The sequence below is a fragment of the Trichomycterus rosablanca genome, chromosome 1, assembly GCF_030014385.1.
Source record: "Trichomycterus rosablanca isolate fTriRos1 chromosome 1, fTriRos1.hap1, whole genome shotgun sequence".
Lineage (NCBI taxonomy): Eukaryota > Metazoa > Chordata > Actinopteri > Siluriformes > Trichomycteridae > Trichomycterus > Trichomycterus rosablanca.
Window position 1 is genome coordinate 4,760,848 of NC_085988.1, and position 24,433 is coordinate 4,785,280.

Below are 24,433 nucleotides of genomic sequence, written 5' to 3' on the forward strand. Positions count from 1 at the left end.
TAATTAGCCTGACTGTTACGGGAGCGGGGTTTAATTAATTTGATAGTTCTAAATTATAACGAATTTGTCGGTTATGGGAGCGGAATTCGTAAATTCGTGTGGGAAATCTTGAAAGAATCTGCCGGTGCTGGAAACGGGATTCGATCTATAAGATTGTCCTATATACGGGCTTGTCTGTTACGGTAACGGAGCGCCGTTTAATCTTGAAAGAATCTTTTGGTGCTGGAAACTAGATTTGATCATTAAGATTATTCTAAATTCGGACCTGACTGTTATGGGAGCGGGGTTCGGTTAATTAGACTACTTTAAATTCTAAATCAGGTTCGAAAAACAGTACATCAGGAGTTTTGTTTGTCAGTAAGTCTCTGTGTATGTTTGTCTGTGAAACCGTGTGCTGGATGTGCAACGTGGTTTCTTTTGTTGTCGGCGCCATTTTGTTTCTTGAGAACGCAGCGTGGCTTTCTGTCTGTACGCCATTTTGTCTTGGGAATGCAACGTGGTCTCCCGTCTATCCGCCATTTTGGCTCTGTCTGTCCGCCATTTTGGCACTGGGTTGCGCAGCGTGGTTTCTTTTGTTCGGCGGCCATTTTGGACCAGAGAGCTGAGCGTGGTTTTCTGTCTGTCCACCATTTTGGCTCTGGGAGAGCTGAGCGTGGTTTTCTGTCTGTCCACCATTTTGGCTCTGGGAGAGCTGAGCGTGGTTTTCTGTGTATCCGCCATTTTTGGCTCTATGTGAGCAGCTTGCCGTATCTTGTCCATCGGCTATCTTTGTCTTTGTACGCCTGGATTGGGTAAGTACTGCAGTTAATTTTATAATCAACTTTATTTTTATAATCTTAAGATAACTGAGTTAAGATGAAGTATGTATGGTACCTTATTAAGTGTGTTTTAAGGTAGATAGCGCTCTTGAACTTTAAGGTTCTTAAACCAGGAACGAGTGGAATTCATCCATGTGTGACAGGACATTTTCACACAAATAGTTAATCAGAGTTGTTATAGTGAATAAGATTAAAAAAATTTTTGACTAACCCAACGCTTGTTAATCGTGTTAGGAGCTTTGCATGTATTGTTGAGAGATTGTTATATTGTTTTTTGTTTTAATGTGTGGGGTAATGCTGGGCAATAATTCGACATCAATATGTCGCAAGTGGGGAATGTTTCAATAGCGGGGATATGATTTTAAACAAATTCGATCAATACACATACATACACGAATCCAGTGCTTTAGTGTTACCGCTCTGATCGCACTGGTTACTGTAACACAGTAGTTTTTAAAGCACATTTCACAGACTGTAATTTTGCTTTTGCTTAAGTATGTTTTGTATTAGTAATTGTTACATTTTGAATAGCATCTGTTACCGAGCAAAATAAAAATAAAAACCGCTAAAGAAATCGCGAATTCAGTGAGTTGCGACAGGGAGTCGAGTCTTTTGTCTCGGTTCCTTTTGAAGAGCCGCGTGTTTACATGGCGACTGCCGGAAGAGTCGGTTCCTTTGTTTCGGTTAGAAGAGCCGATTCATGGATTCGAATCATTTTACGACACATCGCTAGTGGGTGTCTTTGAAAAAGTTTTATGTCATTTGAAATGACACATTACATATCCCTAACTGTTTTAATTGTTGTATCATCATGTTTCTTCTATTGCTTTTGAGTTAAGGACAACATTTCTTCTATTACATTTGAATTAAAAACTACTGTTGAGGTTTGTATCCACTCCCGTTTACATTACACAGAGGAGACCCCCTGCTGTTTACTCGGTGAGTACATTTTAAATGAGTTACTTTCTACTTTTTGCTTGAGTGGATTTTCAGAGTAGTAACTTTACTTGTAATTAAGTAAAGATTAATTAAAGTAATAGTACTTTTACTTGAATACACTTTTTGGTACTCTTTCCACCTCTGATTAGGACATATGGTAATATATTAGATTATATATTGTCAAAGCTTATGTTTATTTGAGAGTGAGGTCGTGTTTTTCTCTGTGTACAAATGCTGAATACAAGTTAAAAGGTAAAAGCTAATATGTTACTGTTTCTAAAATATTGTGTAGTTGTAAAGAGTGAGATTTCATAGCCCTATAAATCTTATGAGGTGTGATCATTTGTTTGCCTCTTGAATTAAATTGGAAATAATGCCAGAAGGTACCACTATTTCTGTACAAGACAGGGACTCTGATCCCTTCTGGATTTGTGCAGAATTTTCTTTCTGTCTTTGTCTGATACAGAAATATCCGTAGTTATAATAGGTGATCTTGAGGGTTATACTTATCTAACTCGGTTAGTGCCAAATTATGTTCTATAACTGAAAGGAAAACATCTCACGTATCAAGATAATGATTGTATAAATACTACAGTGTACTTCTAAAATTTAACATTATTATCAAATGCTGTAATGTACTTAATCCTACCACTTTTTACTAATTGCAGGAGATGGTGAACATCATGACTGTATTACTCTATCTATTTTTTCTGGGCCTGATAGGAATCCTGAATTGGAAATGTTTGTGAAAGGATTTGCATCCAGAGATGCTGCAACAGACAGGAAACAAGTGGGCTTAGTTAAAATTTTAGCAAATGATACTTTGTGTCATTGTCCCTCCTATTCAATTTAAGTGGAACTATTTAAGTAAAGTTTTGTTCCAATTTTACAGGACAATGCCAGAGGTGACACTGCCGACAAAGCTGTTGCACACCTTCCACTGCTCACTAACGACATTATTTGTTTACAGGTCCAGCTAACACCAGACTTTGATTGAACTAACTTTAAAATTCTGTGCTTTCCAACAGGATAAACACATTTAGAAGGTTTATTTAATATTTTATTTTCAAGATTTGATTGTAAAATTTGAAAAAGGGGGGAGTATTATGGCAGGAATAAGAATTTATGTTTAATATGCTGCTTTGTGTATTAAATCCTGTGATACATTGTGCTGGGGCAGCTGGACTGGCAGACCTACGGATATGCATGCAGATTCAGGTACGTATATGCATGCAGATTTAGGGACGCCTGGTGAAGGTAATCTTCAGTCTTACCTCACATATGAGGACATTAAATTTTGGTTTTGTTATGCCTTATTCCTTGACCTGCTAAACTTCGATCGATTGTCCCCATTAGTGGACACTTTTGTCTGCCAGCTAGTGGTAGCAAAAGTACTAGAACACTAATAAAGTTTGTTTGCTTCTTTATTGAGATTTTGACGTTATGTTTTGCACTTTGGTTGCATTTATGACAGGAAACGGTGGTTGCTCATTGCACGGGATTCAGGTTATATCGGGCACAGACATGGACAGTTCAGTGTCTCTGGTTCGCCTCGCTGGCATGTCTTTGGACTGTGGGAGGAAACCGGAGCACCCGGGGAAAGCCGACAACATGCGGGCTCCGCGGAGGGGGGACCTTCTTGCTGTGACAGTGTGCGACGGTACTACCCACTGAGCCACCGTGTCGCCCAACTAATAAGGTTAAAAACAAAAGGAATAGGAAAAATGCATTGAAAAAATCAAAGCTCGGGTCTCAGGAGATTAAATATAATTGCTTACACGGACTCCGGTAAGATTCAATTTAATTGGTAATATTTTTTGGAAATTGTTAATTGGCAATTGGTAATATTTGATGCTTGTGTTGTATCCGATGAATCTTTTCTAGCTAATTGATCAGGTCAACTCACTCATTTTATACTATATAGTTTATTGAAGAAGTTAGATTGGTTCAATGTGGTGCAGTAAACCTTGTGGCAATACTATGCATGATCATAGATGAGTGGCAGACGAGTGCAATTTAAAGATTGAGGAAACAGTGAGAAGAAAATAACTTGTTAGGAGAGAAGTACATGAAGGGGGGTGACTGGAGACCCAGGCCATAGGTTTCACAGACACACAGCAACCCAGTGGGGGGTTGAGGCCATAAACTGCAGGCCCTGCATGAGTAAAGAGAAGTCTGATATTTAATCTACTGTGTACTGGCTGAGGATGGTGGACACTTATGCAGTACCAAAGATGATGTAAAAATTATGAATACCAGATCTTGCAGATGTGTGTCATGGCTGTTGTTGCATTCTGATGTTTGAGTAAAGCAGTGTTCAAGAGGCATATGGGGTGCTGAGGTACAGAATGCCAAAGTAATGACATCATCAGACAAGAGGAAGGGAAAGCTGATGTGAGACTGGATGGAGACGTTATGCAGTGAAATCTCAAGCCCGTGTGGGACAGTAGTGTGTTTTAATAGACATCCACCTGAAGATCTGAGTTCCATAATAAAAAGTGAGGGGTTCGGTAACATCTTATAGAGGTTTTAAATGTATTTTACAGTAAGGTTGGTAGTACTTTGCAGTGAGTTAACTAAATGGAACTGTTTAAGTAGAGTTTAATGTGATTCAAGAAAGCCAAAGTGGATCAAAGCGCTGGTGATGATGAGCATGAGGGATTGGCTGACTAGGAGCAGGAGATGGTCATGTGAGAGTCTGTTGGATTGTGGGAAATGGAGTCTGTATTGTTAGAAGCAGGAGGTGTGTTAGTACCAGTGACCAAAAGTTGGGGTAAAAATCTGAATGAATGAATAATGTAAGTCAGGGGTTTGTAGGACTGATGGAAGTTGATATAGCAGAGCTGTTATTTTAAGTATGGCAGAGTAAATAATAAATAGTGGATTGGTGATTTGTATTGGGAAAAATGTGATTTAGAAAATTTGAAGGCTCTCTAGCATGCGGCGATGATGAAGTAGAATAAGTGTAGAAAATGTTATATGTAATGTGTATGCACCTTCTGCTCTGATCAGTTTGAACTGTTTGAAGGGGAATTTTATATAGCAGGAAGGGTTAATGCAGTATGAGAGACAAGTAATGAACTATATGTTTGTTTCCATAGGACCATTGTCGGTCGCTGTGAAGTAATTGTTTGTTTCCAGGGGATCACTGTCGATTGCCCTGAAGTATATGTTTGTTTCCATAGGGCCATTGTCGGTCGCGGTGAAGTGATTGTTTGTTTCCATAGGGCCATTGTCGGTCGCGGTGAAGTATATGTTTGTTTCCAGGGGATCACTGTCGATTGCCCTGAACTATATGTTTGTTTCCATAGAGCCATTGTCGGTCGCGGTGAAGTAATTGTTTGTTTCCAGGGGATCACTGTCGATTGCCCTGAACTATATGTTTGTTTCCATAGGGCCATTGTCGGTCGCGGTGAAGTAATTGTTTGTTTCCAGTAGACACTGTTGTTGTACTGAGGTTTACGTTCTCTTGTCTGAGTTGTGTTTGGACAACCGAGTGAGTTGTGCCAGTGAATGTTAAAAGAATACTCGTATTCTTCGACTAGGCAGGAATCTTCTGTTCTAGGGTGTGTCTCGTTAAAACCAGTTTATCTTTGTCTTAATACGTGTTACAGATTTTGCTCGAAAGGTTGTTTAAAGCGGTCTAAAATGTCTAATTTAACACATAGAGAATTTATCCATGTCTCACCCACTAACTCAGGAACCAACTCCAACCAACATCAAAGCTTATAAAGACAATTACACCTGTTTCAGGAGCAACAAACCAGAACCGATAAACAGGGGACATTTTTCAGAAGGGATGTGTGTATGAATGGGTGTCTGTCGCTAAAACACTGAATGAACTGCCAAAGGCAGCTCACTTGCGGCCCTGACGCTAACCTTCCTTACTCGCCGGCGCCACATTGGTGTCAGAAGTGGGATCGTGGTGTTTGGGTGGCTCTGATGGTTTGGTGAGCCAATATGCCCGGTCTGTCCGAGTGCGCTAGCCCAGGTGGCTGCAGGGGCAGGGTGCCCGGTCCAGCAGTGGGTGGAAGAGCGACTCGGCAGTGTAATGGGGTGCGGTCCAGACATGGAGCCACCCAGTGGACGCTGGTGAGTGGGTCACCGGGACGGTTGACCATTAGGGAGGGGACAGTGTAGCGTCGCCACTGGGTCTGGCACGGGCTTTACCCAGAAAGCCTTGCGGCAGTGGTGTCTAAGCTCACCGTGGCTGTGTATCCCGATGTTGGGAGTGGGGTGGCTGCGGTGAGGGCTGGGTAAGTAGCTTATATGTTTGTCTGTTGTATGATTGTATGTGTGTAAGAATGGGTTAAGTGGCTAGAAGGGATGTTTGGGCCATGGAAGGGAGTTATTGCAAATTTGGTGATGTCAGCATGCGTAGGATTGGTAATTTTAGTGATATGTTGTTGTTGTGGTATCCCGTGCATCAGGGTATTAATAGAAAAATTTTTAATAGATATAGTGAGTAGAGGAAGCAGAGGGGGGCAGGATCCACCAGTTATCCAGATGGTGTTGGCTGATTTGTCGAGATATCAGGTAGATGATGATGAGGAGGATACCCTTGAAGGTGGGCCGGAAGACCCACTTCGAGCAGTATAAGTGCTACTAACTCTGCTTAATTAAAGGTAAAACCGACCAGACAAGATGAGGAGAGAGGACCAGCACTACTAATCACACACCGTGATGAAGGAAGGAGACTTGGAAGGACTGGCAGAGGCAGACACTGAGGGGACTGGAAGACCCACTCCAAGGGACAGAAGTGGCACTAACTGGACCTGCCTACAGGGAACAACCCACAGCAGAAAAGCCCGACAAAACCGACTATGTGGAAGAAGAGTCCAGCGGAATCAACGGAGCGGAACAAGACGAGGGGGGAGAATTTAGTTAGACTAGGAGAAAAAAACATAAACATATAGTTCGCAGACACATAGACCATCTTTGAAAACACTAGTTAAGTGCAACACACATAGTTTAGCTGCAAAACGCAAGGGGTTAGTTCAGGATTGTTTACAATGTATATATGTTTGGTACTCTGCTATTTTTAGGAAATGTTTGTGTTGCTGTGGAAACAGGTAAGGCCGACAGGGGAGAATCCATAAGACATTAGGAGTCATGCAGAGACACAGGAGCTATGGGCCCCTTCTGAATATCTGCAGCTCTGTCTGGTGGAGGACAACCTGAACGGACTTCCTGTGGAAGCCACGCACCCATTGTTTTTATTTTATTTTTCTCGTGTTTGATTTCCTATTTTTTAAATTACTTTATTTTGATTTCCTGTTTTTATTATTTTTTGTTTGTTTGTTTGTTTTAGGGTTAGGAGCTGTTGCGATAGGTACGGTTCCTTTAGTTTAACTGGTAGCCTTTTTATTTTTAGAAACGTTTTATTGTATAAAATTCAGCCCAGTGGCCATGTAGGGGGTTAAATTGGGGGGTTGCTGACAGCGATCCTTATCTCCTGGGATCTAGAAACACCTAACCTATAGTTAAAAGTTATTGTGAAAGCATTAAAATGCTTTCAAGGGGGGCTGGTTAGGTTTTTAACATATCATTATTAAACATAAATTACATCCAGACCACATGGTCTATTGTTCAAAATGACGCGGTGACCCGGATCCCCCCCCCCTGACTCATACCGAAGGGGGGAGGCGGAGCCCGGGGCTTTTTAGCACATTTCATTGGCTCCAACAGCAGCGGCGTAGGAGGAACCTAGACTAGTTTAAAAAAAGGGATGGCGGGCTCAGATCTGCCTCTCTTTCTTACGTGGGGTGTCTAGACTGCAGGAGTAAGGAGCGCCGGCCGGCTTAGCTCTGATATATATTCACAGATTATTTTTACACTTAATAAAGTGTTTTAAAGAGTACTTTCTGGACTTCCTTCGACTGCTTTCTTCAGGACCTTTTGAACAAAAGATTTATCCTAACACTATATATACAATTACTAAATATTCAACCTTTACTAAATACTTACAGTTTCTGAATATTAAAGACTGAATAAATGCGCAGGTGTTTTTGATGGTAAATATAAAGCTGGTCTCTGGTTGATGAAGTTTGGTGTAAACTGGTACGAGTGACTGGTGCTGATGTAAAATCCAGACGAATGCTGCTGTGTGTTTGTGCTAAACAATGAATATTTCTGTAATCAGCTACATCTGGATGTGCTGCAGTCAGTTGTGTTGAATGCTAAAGTAATAAGAGTTGATATTGAATCTGTGCTAACAGAAGCTTGCAGATGTTTCTACTGAACTGCAGTGATGTGAGAACAGTGTGCAGCAGCACTGCATTGATGATTGAACACAGATGAAGGTTTCCAGTCTGGATGCTTAATAAGCAGTAAGGAGGAAATGATGTGGAAACGTTTCTAAATGGGACTTTTTGTTCTGTTTCTCCTGTACAGCCGGTCCCACGGTGAAGCCGTCCGTGTCTCTGCTCCCTCCCTCCTCTCTGCAGCTGTCTGAGGGATCGGCCTCGCTGCTCTGCCTGCTGTCTGGTTACTCTCCACAGGGGGCGCTGGTGAGCTGGACGGTGGATGGCACAGTGCTGCAGGACGGGGTGGTGACCGGAGCAGAAGAACTGAAAGGGGGCAGTTGGAGGCGTGGCAGCACCCTGACCCTCAGCAAAGCACAGTGGGAAAAGGGGGAGGAGTTTGGCTGTAAGGTCTCTCACGGTGGTGTCGATCATCCCGTCATATTCAGAAAGAACCAGTGTGAAGGCTAGCAGCTCCCAGATAGAACTGAACATGGAGACACTTCCACATGCTTCTACAATGGAGTTTCAGTTCTACACAATGCTGCATTTCTGTCTTTCCTCTGTTCAGTGTCCTGTTGCTCTTCCTGTAGTTTTGCTGTGCTGAAATAAAGCTTGATTTTGGACATTGTCTGGTCTTTTCTTCTAGTTCATCATCATGATGAGTGTTAGGAGAGAAGATCTTTAGCTGGAGATTCAGTGCTGTGTGTTGTGCTTCAGTGAGTTTGGATGAAGGAAGTTGAACATCTGGTGAAAGTGCTGCTCTATTCTGGGAGAAAGCAGATCACTCAGCCGTCTTCATGCAAATCTCACTTTCACCCCCATGTTCTCTCACTTTAGCTTCTACTCATTATAATTAGCTGCTTTTGGTTGGTTGTTGGGGGGCTGGTTTTACTTCTTAAATTAAAGCTGCACCCCTTTAGAAATGTGAATAAACACTTCTTGTTGTAACACTAAGGATTCATTAAGAAATTAAGAATTGAAGATCATCACACATACACACGTTATTTTATTCACCTTCAGGAGGAAAGATCAGACCTCAGAGTAAATACATGTGAATAAGGAGAACATCAGTAGCACCAACACTAGATATTTTCTCCAAACCAGAAGATAAAGTTCAGAGGTGATTCCACTCTCAAACAGCAATATGAAGGTTTTGTGAAGGAATTATTTCAGATTGTTCCTTTCAACACCAACCACGTCCACATATTTATGCTCCTTCATTCATTATTACACTTCTGTCTGAGGTGTGAAGAACATTTAAAAAATTCTAAAATTGCATCTATCAAAAGTCTTTGATCTTTAGTCATTTTCGTCTGTGGTTTTATTAAAATGATTAAATCTCTGAATGTGTCACTCAGATGTAATACTGCCACCTTGTGGTCATAGAACTGACAGCTAAAACACATGAATGATTTACTTGAAGAAAAACTAAAAACATGACAAAGTATGTGAACAGCTGACCATGACCATGCAGGACAATGTATTTTAAAATCAGTCATCAATATAGAGATGGAATAACAGTCTCCACTCTTCTGGGAAGGTTTTCCACAAACAAATGAAATTTGATTAATAACATTTCTACCAATTCAGCTAAAAGACATTTATCAGGCCCTGATGTTCAACAAGAACTGATTTATTTCAACAGGGTTTAGTATGGTTAAACATTGTCAGAAGTATGTAGACACCTCCACATACATTTGTTGGACATCAAATCTAAAGATTCAGGCATTAACTGGAAATGTCTCCCACACACCCATCACAGCAGAGATGTTCACAAGTTACAAAATACAGTCGTCACAAGTCAATATAACACAGACAAAGCATATATAGTAAATGTGTGTTTTAATGTGAACATATACAGTGGGGCCAAAAAGTATTTAGTCAGCCACTGATTGTGCAGGTTCTCCTACTTAGAAAGATGAGAGAGGTCTGTAATTTTCATCATAGCTACACTTCAACTATGAGAGACAAAATGAGAAAAAAAATCCAGGAAATCACATTGTAGGATTTTTAAAGAATTTATTTGTAAATTATGGTGGAAAATAAGTATTTGGTCAATAACAAAAGTTCAACTCAATACTTTGTAACATAACCTTTGTTGGCAATGACAGAGGTCAAACGTTTCCTGTAAGTCTTCACCAGGTTTGCACACACTGTAGCTGGTATTTTGGCCCATTCCTCCATGCAGATCTCCTCTAGAGCAGTGATGTTTTGGGGCTGTCGCTGGGCAACACGGACTCCACAAATGTTCTATGGGGTTGAGGTCTGGAGACTGGCTAGGCCACTCCAGGACCTTGAAATGCTTTTTACGGAGCCACTCCTTCGTTGCCCGAGCGGTGTGTTTGGGATCATTGTCATGCTGGAAGACCCAGCCACGTTCCATCTTCAATGCTCTCACTGATGGAAGGAGGTTTTGGCTTAAAATCTCACGATACATGGCCCCGTTCATTCTTCCCTTAACACGGATCAGTCGTCCTGTCCCCTTTGCAGAAAAACAGCCCCAAAGCATGATGTTTCCACCCTCATGCTTCACAGTAGGTATGGTGTTCTTGGGTTTTTCTTCTTCCTCCAAACACGAGTTGAGTTTTTACCAAAAAGTTCCATTTTGGTTTCATCTGACCACATGATATTCTCCCAATCCTCTTCTGGATCATCCATATGCTCTCTGGCAAACTTCAGACGGGCCTGGACATGTACTGGCTTAAGCAGGGGGACACGCCTGGCACTGCAGGATTTGAGTCCCTCTCGGCGTAGTGTGTTACTGATGGTAGCTTTTGTTACTTTGGTCCCAGCTCTCTGCAGGTCATTCATCAGGTCCCTCCGTGTAGTTCTGGGATTTTTGCTCACCGATCTAATGATTATTTTGACCCCACGGGATGAGATCTTGACCCCGAGGGAGATTATCAATGGTCTTGTATGTCTTCCATTTTCTTACAATTGCTCCCACAGTTGATTTATTCACACCAACCTGCTTGCCTATTGTAGATTCACTCTTCCCAGCCTGGTGCAGGTCTACAATTTTCTTCCTGGTGTCCTTCGACAGCTCTTTGGTCTTGGCCATGGTTGAGTTTGGAGTCTGACTGTTTGAGGCTGTGGACAGGTGTCTTTTATACAGATAACGAGGTCAAACAGGTGCCATTAATACAGGTAACGAGTGGAGGACAGAAGAGCTTCTTAAAGAAGAAGTTACAGGTCTGTGAAAGCCAGAAATCTTGCTTGTTTGTGGGTGACCAAATACTTATTTCCCACCATAATTTACAAATAAATTCTTTAAAAATCCTACAATGTGATTTCCTGGATTTCTTTTTCTCATTTTGTCTCTCATAGTTGAAGTGTAGCTATGATGAAAATTACAGACCTCTCTCATCTTTCTAAGTAGGAGAACCTGCACAATCAGTGGCTGACTAAATACTTTTTGGCCCCACTGTAAACTATTTTGTTCACAGAGGAAACATCCATCAAAGCTGAAGGCCTTTATTGACCTTGTGACAACACGGAAGCGAACCTAGGAACCACCAGACACCCCATGCAAGCAAGCAAAAATAAATGATGTGATGGCAGTGGGTGCAAACAGACACGTGCTACAGGCAAAGGTTGACAGGCTCATTATTTACTTTATTTGTGAGGGTCTTCATCCATTTTCTGTGGTTCAACAACCTGCTTTTAAAGAACTTATATTGACACTGAACCCACAATGCAAGGTCATTTCCAGACCCACTGTCCGGAACAGAACAGAGGAAGCTGCCCATCAGATGAGGAAGACTTTGATGTCACACCTCAGTAAAGTAAGCTATGTCGCCACCACTACAGATTGTTGGACAGCACACCAGCAAAGTTACATAGGGGTCACAACTCGCTGGATAGATGAGGAAACCTTGGAGAGGAAATCTGCTGCACTTGCTTGCAAGAGGTTGAAAGGGTCCCACACATTTGATGTCTTATCGAGTGCCCTTGATGACATTCATTGCCAATACGAAATAAGGGGGAAAGTGGTAAGAACCACAACAGACAGTGGCTCAAACTTCATTAAAGCATTTAGTGTGTTTGGTGAGCAAAGCCAACCTGAGGAAGCAGAGTCAGACCAAGACTCTTCTTCTGAGGAGCCCAAAGCTGAATACATGGACGCATTCAGCATCCTGGAACAAGACAACGGTCTTGAGTACCAGCTTCCTCCACATCAAAGATGTGCCTGCCACCTGTTAAACTTAGTTGCGACTACAGATGCTGCCATGGCAGAAGAGAAGAATGATACATACAAACAGCTATCACGTGCAGCCTTTGCGAAATGCCAAGCAATCTGGAACAAATCGGGTCGGTCATACATAGCAGCCGAATTTGTGGAAGATAATTGCAAGCTCCATCTCATTCGGCCATGTCCAACTCGGTGGAACTCTCCATACATGTCTGAGGAGAGAATCATACGTATCATAGAAGAGAAGGGGGAGGATGCTATTTGACTGGACATTCCACATCTATTCCTGCAGGAAATTTACTACAAGTTGTCTACATTTGCTTTATGTCATACAGGTCGCTTTCCGGTTGAAGTCGCTTTCCTGACTGAGTACTGTCCTGTGATGAAGCCTGTGGTGCAGGCTTTAAACATCCTTCAGTCTGAAACCAACACACACATGGGTTTGCTCCTGCCAGTGATCATCCAGCTACAAGCAAAACTCAGCAGACTGGAGACATCCTCCAAGATGTGCCCACCAGATGACCAGATGGCAGAGGCTGTGTTGGAGCAAGTCAGGCACAATTCATCAGATGAAGATGATTTTTTCTTCTTCTCATTAAAGTCCAAAAAGTCACAAGGTACAGGAGAACTGGACAGGTACCTTGCCTGTACCTCAAATAAGATAGATCTGCTGAATTCATTTCCACACATCAAAAAGCTTTCTCTAAAACTCAACACTGGTCTGCCTGCCTCAGCCGCCTGTGAGCGTCTCTTCAGCTGTGCTGGACCGCTGTTCACTGAAAAGCCAACAAGGATAAACTCGACTAACTTGGAAAATCGACTACTGCTCAAATTTAACAAGAATTTCAGAGAGTAGTTCTCTAAAGATGGACACAAATAAAGGAGCAGTAATCTAGTTGTCAATATGTTTTTGTTTTTTATTATTATATTTTAATTAAAAACATTTATTGTGAGATGTACAGTGTATCTGCCTGCCACAATCTGAGAGACACGGACTGATACAACCAAACACAAGAACAACCCTGATGGACCCACACAGAGACAATGTTTAATCTTTATTCTTCTACATCTGCCTTTATTCTGATTTCCTTTTTATGCTTCTGTTTTATTATTATCTAAAATTTAATATTTTTCCTAAAGTTATTTAGTTTTGTATAATTATATAAACATATTTCAAATGCTTTAGCAATACTGTAACCTCTTCAACAGTCATGCTAATAAAGCTCTTTGAATTTAATTTAATTGAGAACTGAGCACATCACTCCAGTTCTAAAATCTCTACACTGGCTTCCGGTTAGTTACAGAATAGAATTTAAAGTGCTGCTACTAGTCTATAAATCACTGAATGGGTTCGGCCCAGAATACATCTCAGATATGTTTAGAGAAAATAAACCCAGTAGATCTCTTAGATCCATGGACTCAGTTCCTCTAGTTGAGCCCAGAATCCAAACTAAACATGGTGAAGCAGCATTTAGCTGTTACACTGTATAAAACTGGAACTGGAACAGACTGACAGGAAATATTAGATCTGCCCCAAATGTAGAAATGTTTAAATCCAGGTTCAAAACGTTTTGCTTTTCTTTTTTTGTGCCTGTGATTGAGCTCTTAGTTTTTGCACTCTATTAGTACTGCTCTTTAGCCTCAATGTTTTAAAATCTTTATTTTAAAATCTGTATTTTTATGTTTCTTATTGCACTTTTTAAGTTATATTTTCTTTTAGTTTTTCATGCTCTTAATTTGTAAAGCACTTTATCTCTCTTGTTTTAATGTCATTTAATTGTATCTCAGTGATGTTTTAATGCTTTTCCAAAGCACTTTAAATTGCCACTGTGTATGAAAGGTGCTATACAAATAAACATATCTAGATCTTTGTGAGCTTCTACTAGATATAATTTTTTACAACTAAAACTAAACTCATTATTTTGTGTTAATCAGACCATCTTTACCATTTGTTAAATGTGTTCATTTGGTGGAAAAGCTACTGTAATATTTACTTCAAATTCTGTTAATTCTCTCTAAAATCTTAACACTTTTCATTCATGTACGTTTGAGAGTGTAATGTTACTAATAGAGCTGATAATGTAAGATTTAGTTTTTAGCAGTTGTGCCTCAGCTCCAACACAACCAGTAAAACCAGTACACACAATAATGAAGCAAATGGTGGAGAACATACTGAACCTCCTTATTTACTCTCATGAGAATTTAGGCTCAGAATAATCAGCACTAAATCTATAAAGATTCATGTTATTCACATCTGAGTAAAACCTCCAAACTACTAACTCTGTAGAGACCAAAACTAACATCATAAACCAGCTTCTGAGAGAGAAACAACAAAATTTAATGTTTGAAACAAAATTAAATAACTTGTATACTTTTTCTCTTTTTTATTATTTTTGTTTCTTTTTTAATGTGGTTGTAACTTGTAGCTCCTCAATTCAGCAGCGAGTCACAAACCAACTGAATCAAACAGCACATGGAGATAAAGTAGTTTCTACTAGATGAGCTCCAGCTGCTGATTGTTAGCTGTAATAAGGTGAAGTTCAATCCTATTGGTTGGGTATGAAGGTGTGCACCAATCAATGCAGGAGTTACCACCTCCAGACCCGCCCCCAATCCCAACCAAAGCCAGCAGCTCTGTTCAAAATGTCCTACTGCCCCAGTATATACTGCATACTAATCCTATAGTAGTGTGTACTATAGTATGCAGTATGATTAAACTGAACCATCTTCTGGTTTACTCTCTTTTAAGAGCTCTTCTAAACTCAAGTCCTCTCAGTTTTAGAGCTTCTGTTGTTAATATGATCTGAATATTCTGTATTTTCTACACTTTGGTTAAAAGCAGAAACAAAGCTGAAGTATCATGAAGTGATTTAAAAACATGATCTTGGATGATCTGAAATCCATGACTGATGCTCTGCACGACCCACTCCACCCATTATTGAGTACCATTAATTTGGTCCTGAACTACATCCTACAGCATCTGGAGCTCTCACATGTACACCTGTATTCTGTATGTGGACTTCAGCTTTGCTCTCTACACCGTCATCCCTGAACGACTCTCAGATAAACTAATGCAGCTCAACGTGTCTCCATCTGTCCACCAATAGATTATTAACATCATAAGGGACTAAATGAGCAAGTAAATGTGTTTGTGATCTACACCAGCTTTACACCACTGTGACCCTGATCAGGATGAAGTGGTTGTTATTATGTTAATAATAATAAAGCTTGTATTTAGGAGAAGTAGTGAGTGAGTGAGGTGTTTCCTGTACAGAGTGAATGATTGTACTGTATCACATCCTCCCCCTCAGCACCTGCAGTCGGTCCCAGCTGCAGCAGTGCAGTTACTGTACACGTCCACTCACCCAGGTTTTTGTACCACCAAATAACACTGTGTGAAGATGTAGCTACCACTGATCTCATGGTAACTCTGACAGTAATAATCTCCTGCATCTTCAGTCTCAATTCTACTGATGGTCAGAGTGAAGTCAGATCCAGATCCACTGCCACTGAAACGATCTGGAATACCTGATACTCTGCTGCTAGCATCATAGATGAAACGTTTAGGAGCTTCTCCAGGTTTATGCTGATACCAGGCTAAACGATAATTCCTACCACTAAAATAAACAGCAGAACTGGTTTTACAGTTGATGGTGACTGAAGCTCCTGGATCAACATGTTTTACTGCAGGACTCTGAGTCACAGTCACCTGACCTATGGATCCTGAAAACAATAAGAAGAATAAAGACGTTCACTACATGAAGAACCATGTGGAGTTTGAAGTTCATCTAGTGGATCTTCTCCACATGGCAGAGCCTCCTCACCAGTAGAACATAAAGCATCGTGTTACCTTGAGTGCAGAGAGCCAGTGTGCAGATGAAGATGGAGATGAAGGTCATGGTTGATGTGGGTGAAGATGCTGGTCAGCAGCTCTCAGTCATGAAGTGTTAAACTCACAGAGCTTTAAACACTGACAGAGCACTGAAGCATGTAGTGTGTGTGTGTGTGTGTGTGTGTGTGTGGAATCACTGGAGTGGAACAGAGGTTTTTGTACGACGGCTTCATTGGAATGTATCACTGTGCTACACTTTTGGTGGAGGAACCAAACTCAGCGTCAGTAAGTAGTTTTATTTCTTCTACATTAAAAACATTTTTATTTTTAATATCATTTATTAATCTTCATATAATCAAGAGAAAAAAATAAGTATTAATAACAATAAATAAACAGTAACTGAATATTTAACCTTTAATAAATACTGTGGTACCTTGTAACTCGACGTCCCCTAAACTTGAAATCTTTGAAACTTGACGCCCTTCGTGGAGAAATTTGTACCTTTAAACTCGACTTTTAGCTTAAACTCGAACTGTGTGGGACTGTCGCTTTGTTCACATTAATGCTGTCCGTGATCATGATAATGCTTTGCTATCATTGTAAAAGAAAAGTGCACAATAAACAGCAGCACCGCGACCCAGATCAACCACAGAGCAGCATAAAATCATAACCGCTGCTTACCTGAGCTTCTCTTCTTCAAATTGAGACCAAATCTACATCAGTGTGTTGTTACATCAGGGATTTAATCCACTTGTTTTTCTTCTTGGAGACTTTTGGAGACCAACATGGACTCTTTTTACTTCTATAACTCCAGATCAGAATTAGTTAGAAGCTAAACATGTAATATGGTGATTGTAAACAACATTTGCTACAGGAATAAATTGTTGGTAATGGAATATAATATTATAATGTTATTTTTAATATATATAATAAAATATTCACATAATGAAATATATGCAGTTCCACAGAACCATGAAACACATTAACAGGTTTCACAAACATCCTTATGGGAAAAATACCTTGAAACTCAGTGCCACGCCCAGAACCAACTGACATTAAGTTAAGGTACCACTGTATATACAATTACTAAATATTTAACCTTTACTAAATACTTGTGCATATTAAATGTGCAGGTGTTTTTGATGGTAAATATTAAGCTGGTCTCTGGTTGATGAAGTTTGGTGTAAACTGGTACGAGTGACTGGTGCTGATGTAAAATCCAGACGAATGCTGCTGTGTGTTTGTGCTAAACAATGAATATTTCTGTAATCAGCTACATCTGGATGTGCTGCAGTCAGTTGTGTTGAATGCTAAAGTAATAAGAGTTGATATTGAATATGTGCTAACAGAAGCTTGCAGATGTTTCTACTGAACTGCAGTGATGTGAGAACAGTGTGCAGCAGCACTGCATTGATGATTGAACACAGATGAAGGTTTCCAGTCTGGATGCTTAATAAGCAGTAAGGAGGAAATGATGTGGAAACGTTTCTAAATGGGACTTTTTGTTCTGTTTCTCCTGTACAGCCGGTCCCACGGTGAAGCCGTCCGTGTCTCTGCTCCCTCCCTCCTCTCTGCAGCTGTCTGAGGGATCGGCCTCGCTGCTCTGCCTGCTGTCTGGTTACTCTCCACAGGGGGCGCTGGTGAGCTGGACGGTGGACGGCAGAGTGCTGGAGGACGGGGTGGTGACCGGAGCAGAAGAACTGAAAGGGGGCAGTTGGAGGCGTGGCAGCACCCTGACCCTCAGCAAAGCACAGTGGGAAAAGGGGGAGGAGTTTGGCTGTAAGGTCTCTCACGGTGACGTCGATCATCCCGTCGTATTCAGAAAGAACCAGTGTGAAGGCTAGCAGCTCCCAGATAGAACTGAACATGGAGACACTTCCACATGCTTCTACAATGGAGTTTCAGTTCTACACAATGCTGCATTTCTGTCTTTCCTCTGTTCAGTGTCCTGTTGCTCTTCCTGTAGTTTTGCTGTGCTGAAATAAAGCTTGATTTTGGACATTGTCTGGTCTTTTCTTCTAGTTCATCATCATGATGAGTGTTAGGAGAGAAGATCTTTAGCTGGAGATTCAGTGCTGTGTGTTGTGCTTCAGTGAGTTTGGATGAAGGAAGTTGAACATCTGGTGAAAGTGCTGCTCTATTCTGGGAGAAAGCAGATCACTCAGCCGTCTTCATGCAAATCTCACTTTCACCCCCATGTTCTCTCACTTTAGCTTCTACTCATTATAATTAGCTGATTTTGGTTGGTTGTTGGGGGGCTGGTTTCACTTCTTAAATTAAAGCTGCACCCCTTTAGAAATGTGAATAAACACGTCTTGCTGTAACACTGAGAAATCATGAAGAAATGAAGCATTGAAGGTCATCACACATACACACGTTCTTTTATTCACCTTCAGGAGGAAAGATCAGACCTCAGAGTAAATACATGTGAATAAGGAGAACATCAGTAGTACCAACACTAGATATTTTCTCCAAACCAGAAGATAAAGTTCAGAGGTGATTCCACTCTCAAACAGCAATATAAAGGTTTTGTGAAGGAGTTATTTCAGATTGTTCCTTTCAACACCAACCACGTCCACATATTTATGCTCCTTCATTCATTATTACACTTCTGTCTGAGGTGTGAAGAACATTTAAATATATTCTAAAATTGCATCTATCAAAAGTCTTTGATCTTTAGTCATTTTCGTCTGTGGTTTTATTAAAATGATGAAATGTCTGAATGTGTCACTCAGATGTAATACTGCCACCTTGTGGTCATAGAACTGACAGCTAAAACACATGAATGATTTACTTGAAGAAAAACTAAAAACATGACAAAGTATGTGAACACCTGACCATGACCATGCAGGACAATGTATTTTAAAATCAGTCATCAATATAGAGAGGGAATAACAGTCTCCACTCTTCTGGGAAGGTTTTCCACAAACAAATGAAATTTGATTTAACATTTCTGCCAGTTCAGCTAAAAGACATTTATCAGGCACTGATGTTCAACAAGAACTGATTTATTTCATAAGGGTTTAGTATGGTTAAACATTGTCAGAAGTATGTAGACACCTCCACATACATTTGTTGGACATCAAATCTAAAGATTCAGGCATTAACTGGAAATGTCTCCCACACACCCATCACAGCAGAGATGTTCACAAGTTACAAAATACAGTCAAGTCACAAGTCAATATAACACAGACAAGCATATATAGTAAATGTGTGTTTTAATGTGAACATATACAGTGGGGCCAAAAAGTATTTAGTCAGCCACTGATTGTGCAGGTTCTCCTACTTAGAAAGATGAGAGAGGTCTGTAATTTTCATCATAGGTACACTTCAACTATGAGAGACAAAATGAGAAAAAAAAATCCAGGAAATCACATTGTAGGATTTTTAAAGAATTTATTTGTAAATTATGGTGGAAAATAAGTATTTGGTCAATAACAAAAGTTCAACTCAATACTTTGTAACATAACCTTTGTTGGCAATGACAGAGGTCAAACGTTTCCTGTAAGTCTTCACCAGGTTTGCACACACTGTAGCTGGTATTTTGGCCCATTCCTCCATGCAGATCTCCTCTAGAGCAGTGATGTTTTGGGGCTGTCGCTGGGCAACACAGACTTTCAACTCCCTCCACAAATTTTCTATGGGGTTGAGGTCTGGAGACTGGCCAGGCCACTCCAGGACCTTGAAATGCTTTTTATGGAGCCACTCCTTCGTTGCCCGAGCGGTGTGTTTGGGATCATTGTCATGCTGGAAGACCCAGCCACGTTCCATCTTCAATGCTCTCACTGATGGAAGGAGGTTTTGGCTTAAAATATCACGATACATGGCCCCGTTCATTCTTCCCTTAACACGGATCAGTCGTCCTGTCCCCTTTGCAGAAAAACAGCCCCAAAGCATGATGTTTCCACCCCCATGCTTCACAGTAGGTATGGTGTTCTTGGGATGCAACTCAGCATTCTTCTTCCTTCAAACACGAAAGTTCCATTTTGGTTTCATCTGACCACATGATATTCTCCCAATCCTGTTCTGGATCATCCATATGCTCTCTGGCAAACTTCAGACAGGCCTGGACATGTACTGGCTTAAGCAGGGGGACACGCCTGGCACTGCAGGATTTGAGTCCCTCTCGGCGTAGTGTGTTACTGATGGTAGCCTTTGTTACTTTGGTCACAGCTCTCTGCAGGTCATTCATCAGGTCCCTCCGTGTAGTTCTGGGATTTTTTCTTACAATTGCTACCACAGTTGATTTATTCACACCAACCTGCTTGCCTATTGTAGTCACTCTTCCCAGCCTGGTGCAGGTCTACAAATTTCTTCCTGGTGTCCTGCGAAAGCTCGTTGGTCTTGGCCATGGTTGAGTTTGGAGTCTGACTGTTTGAGGCTGTGGACAGGTGTCTTTTATACAGATAACGAGGTCAAACAGGTGCCATTAATACAGGTAACGAGTGGAGGACAGAAGAGCTTCTTAAAGAAGAAGTTACAGGTCTGTGAGAGCCAGAAATCTTGCTTGTTTGTGGGTGACCAAATACTTATTTTCCACCATAATTTACAAATAAATTCTTTAAAAATCCTACAATGTGATTTCATGGATTTTTTTTTTCTCATTTTGTCTCTCATAGTTTAAGTGTAGCTATGATGAAAATTACAGACCTCTCTCATCTTTCTAAGTAGGAGAACTTGCACAATCAGTGACTGACTAAATACTTTTTGGCCCCACTGTAAACTATTTTGTTCACAGAGGAAACATCCATCAAAGCTGAAGGCCTTTAGTGACCTTGTGACAACACGGAAGCGAACCCAGGAACCACCAGACACCCCATGCAAGCAAGCAAAAATAAATGATGTGATGGCAGTGGGTGCAAACAGACACGTGCTACAGGCAAAGGTTGACAGGCTCATTATTTACTTTATTTGTGAGGGTCTTCATCCATTTTCTGTGGTTGAACAACCTGCTCTTAAAGAACTTATATTGACACTGAACCTGCAATGCAAGGTCATTTCCAGACCCACTGTCCGGACCAGAACAGAGGAAGCTGCCCAGTAGATGAGGAAGACTTTGATGTCACACCTTAGTAAAGTCAGCTATGTCGCCACCACTACAGATTGTTGGTCAGCACACCAGCAAAGTTCCATAGGGGTCACAACTCGCTGGATAGATGAGGAAACCTTGGAGAGGAAATCTGCTGCACTTGCTTGCAAGAGGTTGAAAGGGTCCCACACATTTGATGTCTTAGCAAGTGCCCTTAATGACATTCATTGCCAATACGAAATAAGGGGGAAAGTGGTAAGAACCACAACAGACAGTGGCTCAAACTTCATTAAAGCATTTAGTGTGTTTGGTGAGCAAAGCCAACCTGAGGAAGCAGAGTCAGACCAAGACTCTTCTTCTGAGGAGTCCAAAGCTGAATACATGGACGCATTCAGCATCCTGGAACAAGACAACGGTCTTGAGTACCAGCTTCCTCCACATCAAAGATGTGCCTGCCACCTGTTAAACTTAGTTGCGACTACAGATGCTGCCATGGCAGAAGAGAAGAATGATACATACAAACGGCTATCACGTGCAGCCTTTGCGAAATGCCAAGCAATCTGGAACAAATCGGGTCAGTCATACATGGCAGCAGAATTTGTGGAAGATAATTGCAAGCTCCATCTCATTCGGCCATGTCCAACTCGGTGGAACTCTCCATACATGGCTGTGGAGAGAATCATACGTATCATAGAAGAGAAGGGGGAGGATGCTATTTGACTAGACATTCCACATCTATTCCTGCAGGAAATTTACTACAAGTTGTCTACATTTGCTTTATGTCATACAGGTTGAGTCCAGTTGAAGTCGCTTTCCTGACTGAGTACTGTCCTGTGATGAAGCCTGTGGTGCAGGCTTTAAACATCCTTCAGTCTGAAACCAACACGCACATGGGTTGGCTCCTGCCAGTGATCATCCAGCTACAAGCAAAACTCAGCAGACTGGAGACATCCTCCAAGATGTGCCCACCACTCATCAGAGCTATTCAGGGTGGTGTCCAAAAGCACTTTGGTGGGATGATGGAAGACCCTGAACTGATTGCTGCAGCAATTCTTTTGCCAAAGTTCAAGACCACCTGGACTGAGAGGGCTGATATCAGAGAAGCAGGTATGATTTTTTTTATTAATCCTTGTCCTGTCCACTTTGTTTCTTTTGTAATAAATGCATCTAGTCTTTCTGCACAAGTTGTAGTTATTATAATTTCTGTATTATGACAAACTCTTGTTGCCACATTAATCAACTTAATTGTCAGAACTCTTCAGTGTGTGGTGTTGTGTGTTCGTCACTCAACAGCTCTGGTCTATGTGAGACAACACCTTGACCAGATGGCAGAGGCTGTGTTGGAGCAAGTCAGGCAAAATTCATCAGATGAAGATGATTTTTTCTTCTTCTCATTAAAGTCCAAAAAGTCACAAGGTACAGGAGAACTGGATGGGTACCTTGCCTGTACCTCAAATAAGATAGATCTGCTAAATTCATTTCCACACATCAAAAAGCTTTCTCTAAAACTCAACACTGGTCTGCCTGCCTCAGCCGCCTGTGAGCGTCTCTTCAGCTGTGCTGGACTACTGTTCACTGAAAAGCCAACAAGGATAAACTCGACTAACTTTGAAAATCGACTACTGCTCAAATTTAACACGAATTTCAGAGAGTAGTTCTCTAAAGATGGACACAAATAAAGGAGCAGTAATCTAGTTGTCAACCATATAACATCTGTCCTACCTCCATCACTTGATCCTTTTCAGTTTGCCTACCGCCCTTGCCGGTCTACTGATGACGCAATTTCAACTGCTCTTCATCTAAGCCTGGAGCACCTGGAGAAAAGGAACTCACATGTACGGATGCTGTTTGTCGACTTCAGTTCGGCTTTTAACACAATAATCCCCCAGCATCTGGCCAGCAAACTGGTCACACTGGGACTAAACACCACACTGTGCAATTGGATTCTGGATTTTCTCACAGACAGACATCAGTTTGTGCATGTAGGCAACAACACATCAACCACGGTCTCACTGTCTACTGGATCTCCACAAGGATGTGTGCTGAGCCCTCTACTGTTTACTCTGATGACCCATGACTGTCGTGCTAAGTCCAACACAAATCACATAATAAAGTATGCAGATGACACAACAGTTGTGGGACTCATTCTGGACAACAACGAGACTGCATACAGAAAGGAGGTGAGACTCTTTGTGGAATGGTGCAGCAATAACAACCTGGTCCTGAATGTTGATAAAACCAAAGAGATGGTGATTGACTTCAGGAAAAAACAGCCCATTCACACCCCGACCTACATCAATGGCACGCCGGTTGAAATTGTCCAGAACACGAAGTTCTTAGGGGTTCACGTTACGGACAACCTGACCTGGTCCTTGCACACCTCCTCTCTGGTCAAAAAGGCTCACCAGCGATTGCATTTCTTACGCCGATTGAGGAGGGCCCATCTCAGTCCACCCATCCTCACTACTTTCTACAGAGGCACAATAGAGAGTGTTTTAACCAGCAGCATCTCTCTCTGGTATGAGAGTTGTAACATCTCAGAAAAAAAGGCCCTCAGGAGAGTGGTTAGGACAGCAGAAAAGACCATAGGGGCCAGACTTCCACCTATTGAGGATCTGGCTCAAAAGCACCTCTTGTCAAAAGCCAGGAGCATCATTAGTGACTCCACTCACCCCTGTCACAGACTGTTTACCCTTTAGCCCTCGGGTAAAAGGTACAGTAGTCTACGCTGCAACACGGACCGGTTCAGAAGAAGTTTCTACCCAACTGCCATCAGACTTCTGAACAGAACAAATTAACCCAAATCTGATAAATATTTTCATCTATGGGTATAACATGTGCAATATCCTTAAATCTTAACAAGCAGTAACAAAATGTGCAATAACAAAATGTGCAATAATTATCATTATGTATAACCACTGTGAATTTTTCTGCATGTGCAATACTTTAACTACAATGTGCAATTTTCGTAATGTCAGTATTATTATTAGTAGTATTATTTAACTTTACTATTCTATTACTATTCTATATATATTTCTTATTTTTTAAACCTGTGGTGTTTTTAACGTGAACCAATGCACGTAATCTCGTTTTTTCTGTACACTTCGGTGTACAGTAAAATGACAATAAAGTAAATCTTGAATCTCTTGAATCTTGAATATGTTTTTGTTTTTTATTATTATATTTTAATTAAAAACATTTATTGTGAGATGTATATCCACTTGTCTTGTTTGCATTACACATGAGACACCCCCCATCCCCCCGCGCTGTTAAAAAAAAGTAACGAAGTAACGTTTACTCTGAGTACATTTTAAATGAGTTACTTTTTACTTAAGTTGATTTTTAGTCTAATAACTTTACTCGTACTTAAGTAAGAAT

General features: G+C 41.1%; 1 gene segment (V, D, J or C); it reads left to right on the forward strand.

Moving 5' to 3' along the window:
* Window positions 1-18,030, forward strand: part of LOC134317556 (Ig kappa chain V-III region MOPC 63-like) — a 152,592-nt gene extending 134,562 nt beyond the window's left edge. Inside the window, 2 exon segments of the V gene segment in view lie at window positions 16,281-16,311; window positions 17,551-18,030. Of these exon segments, the coding sequence occupies window positions 16,281-16,311; window positions 17,551-17,870 (351 nt within the window).
* The last annotated feature ends 6,403 nt before the right edge of the window (window positions 18,031-24,433 follow it).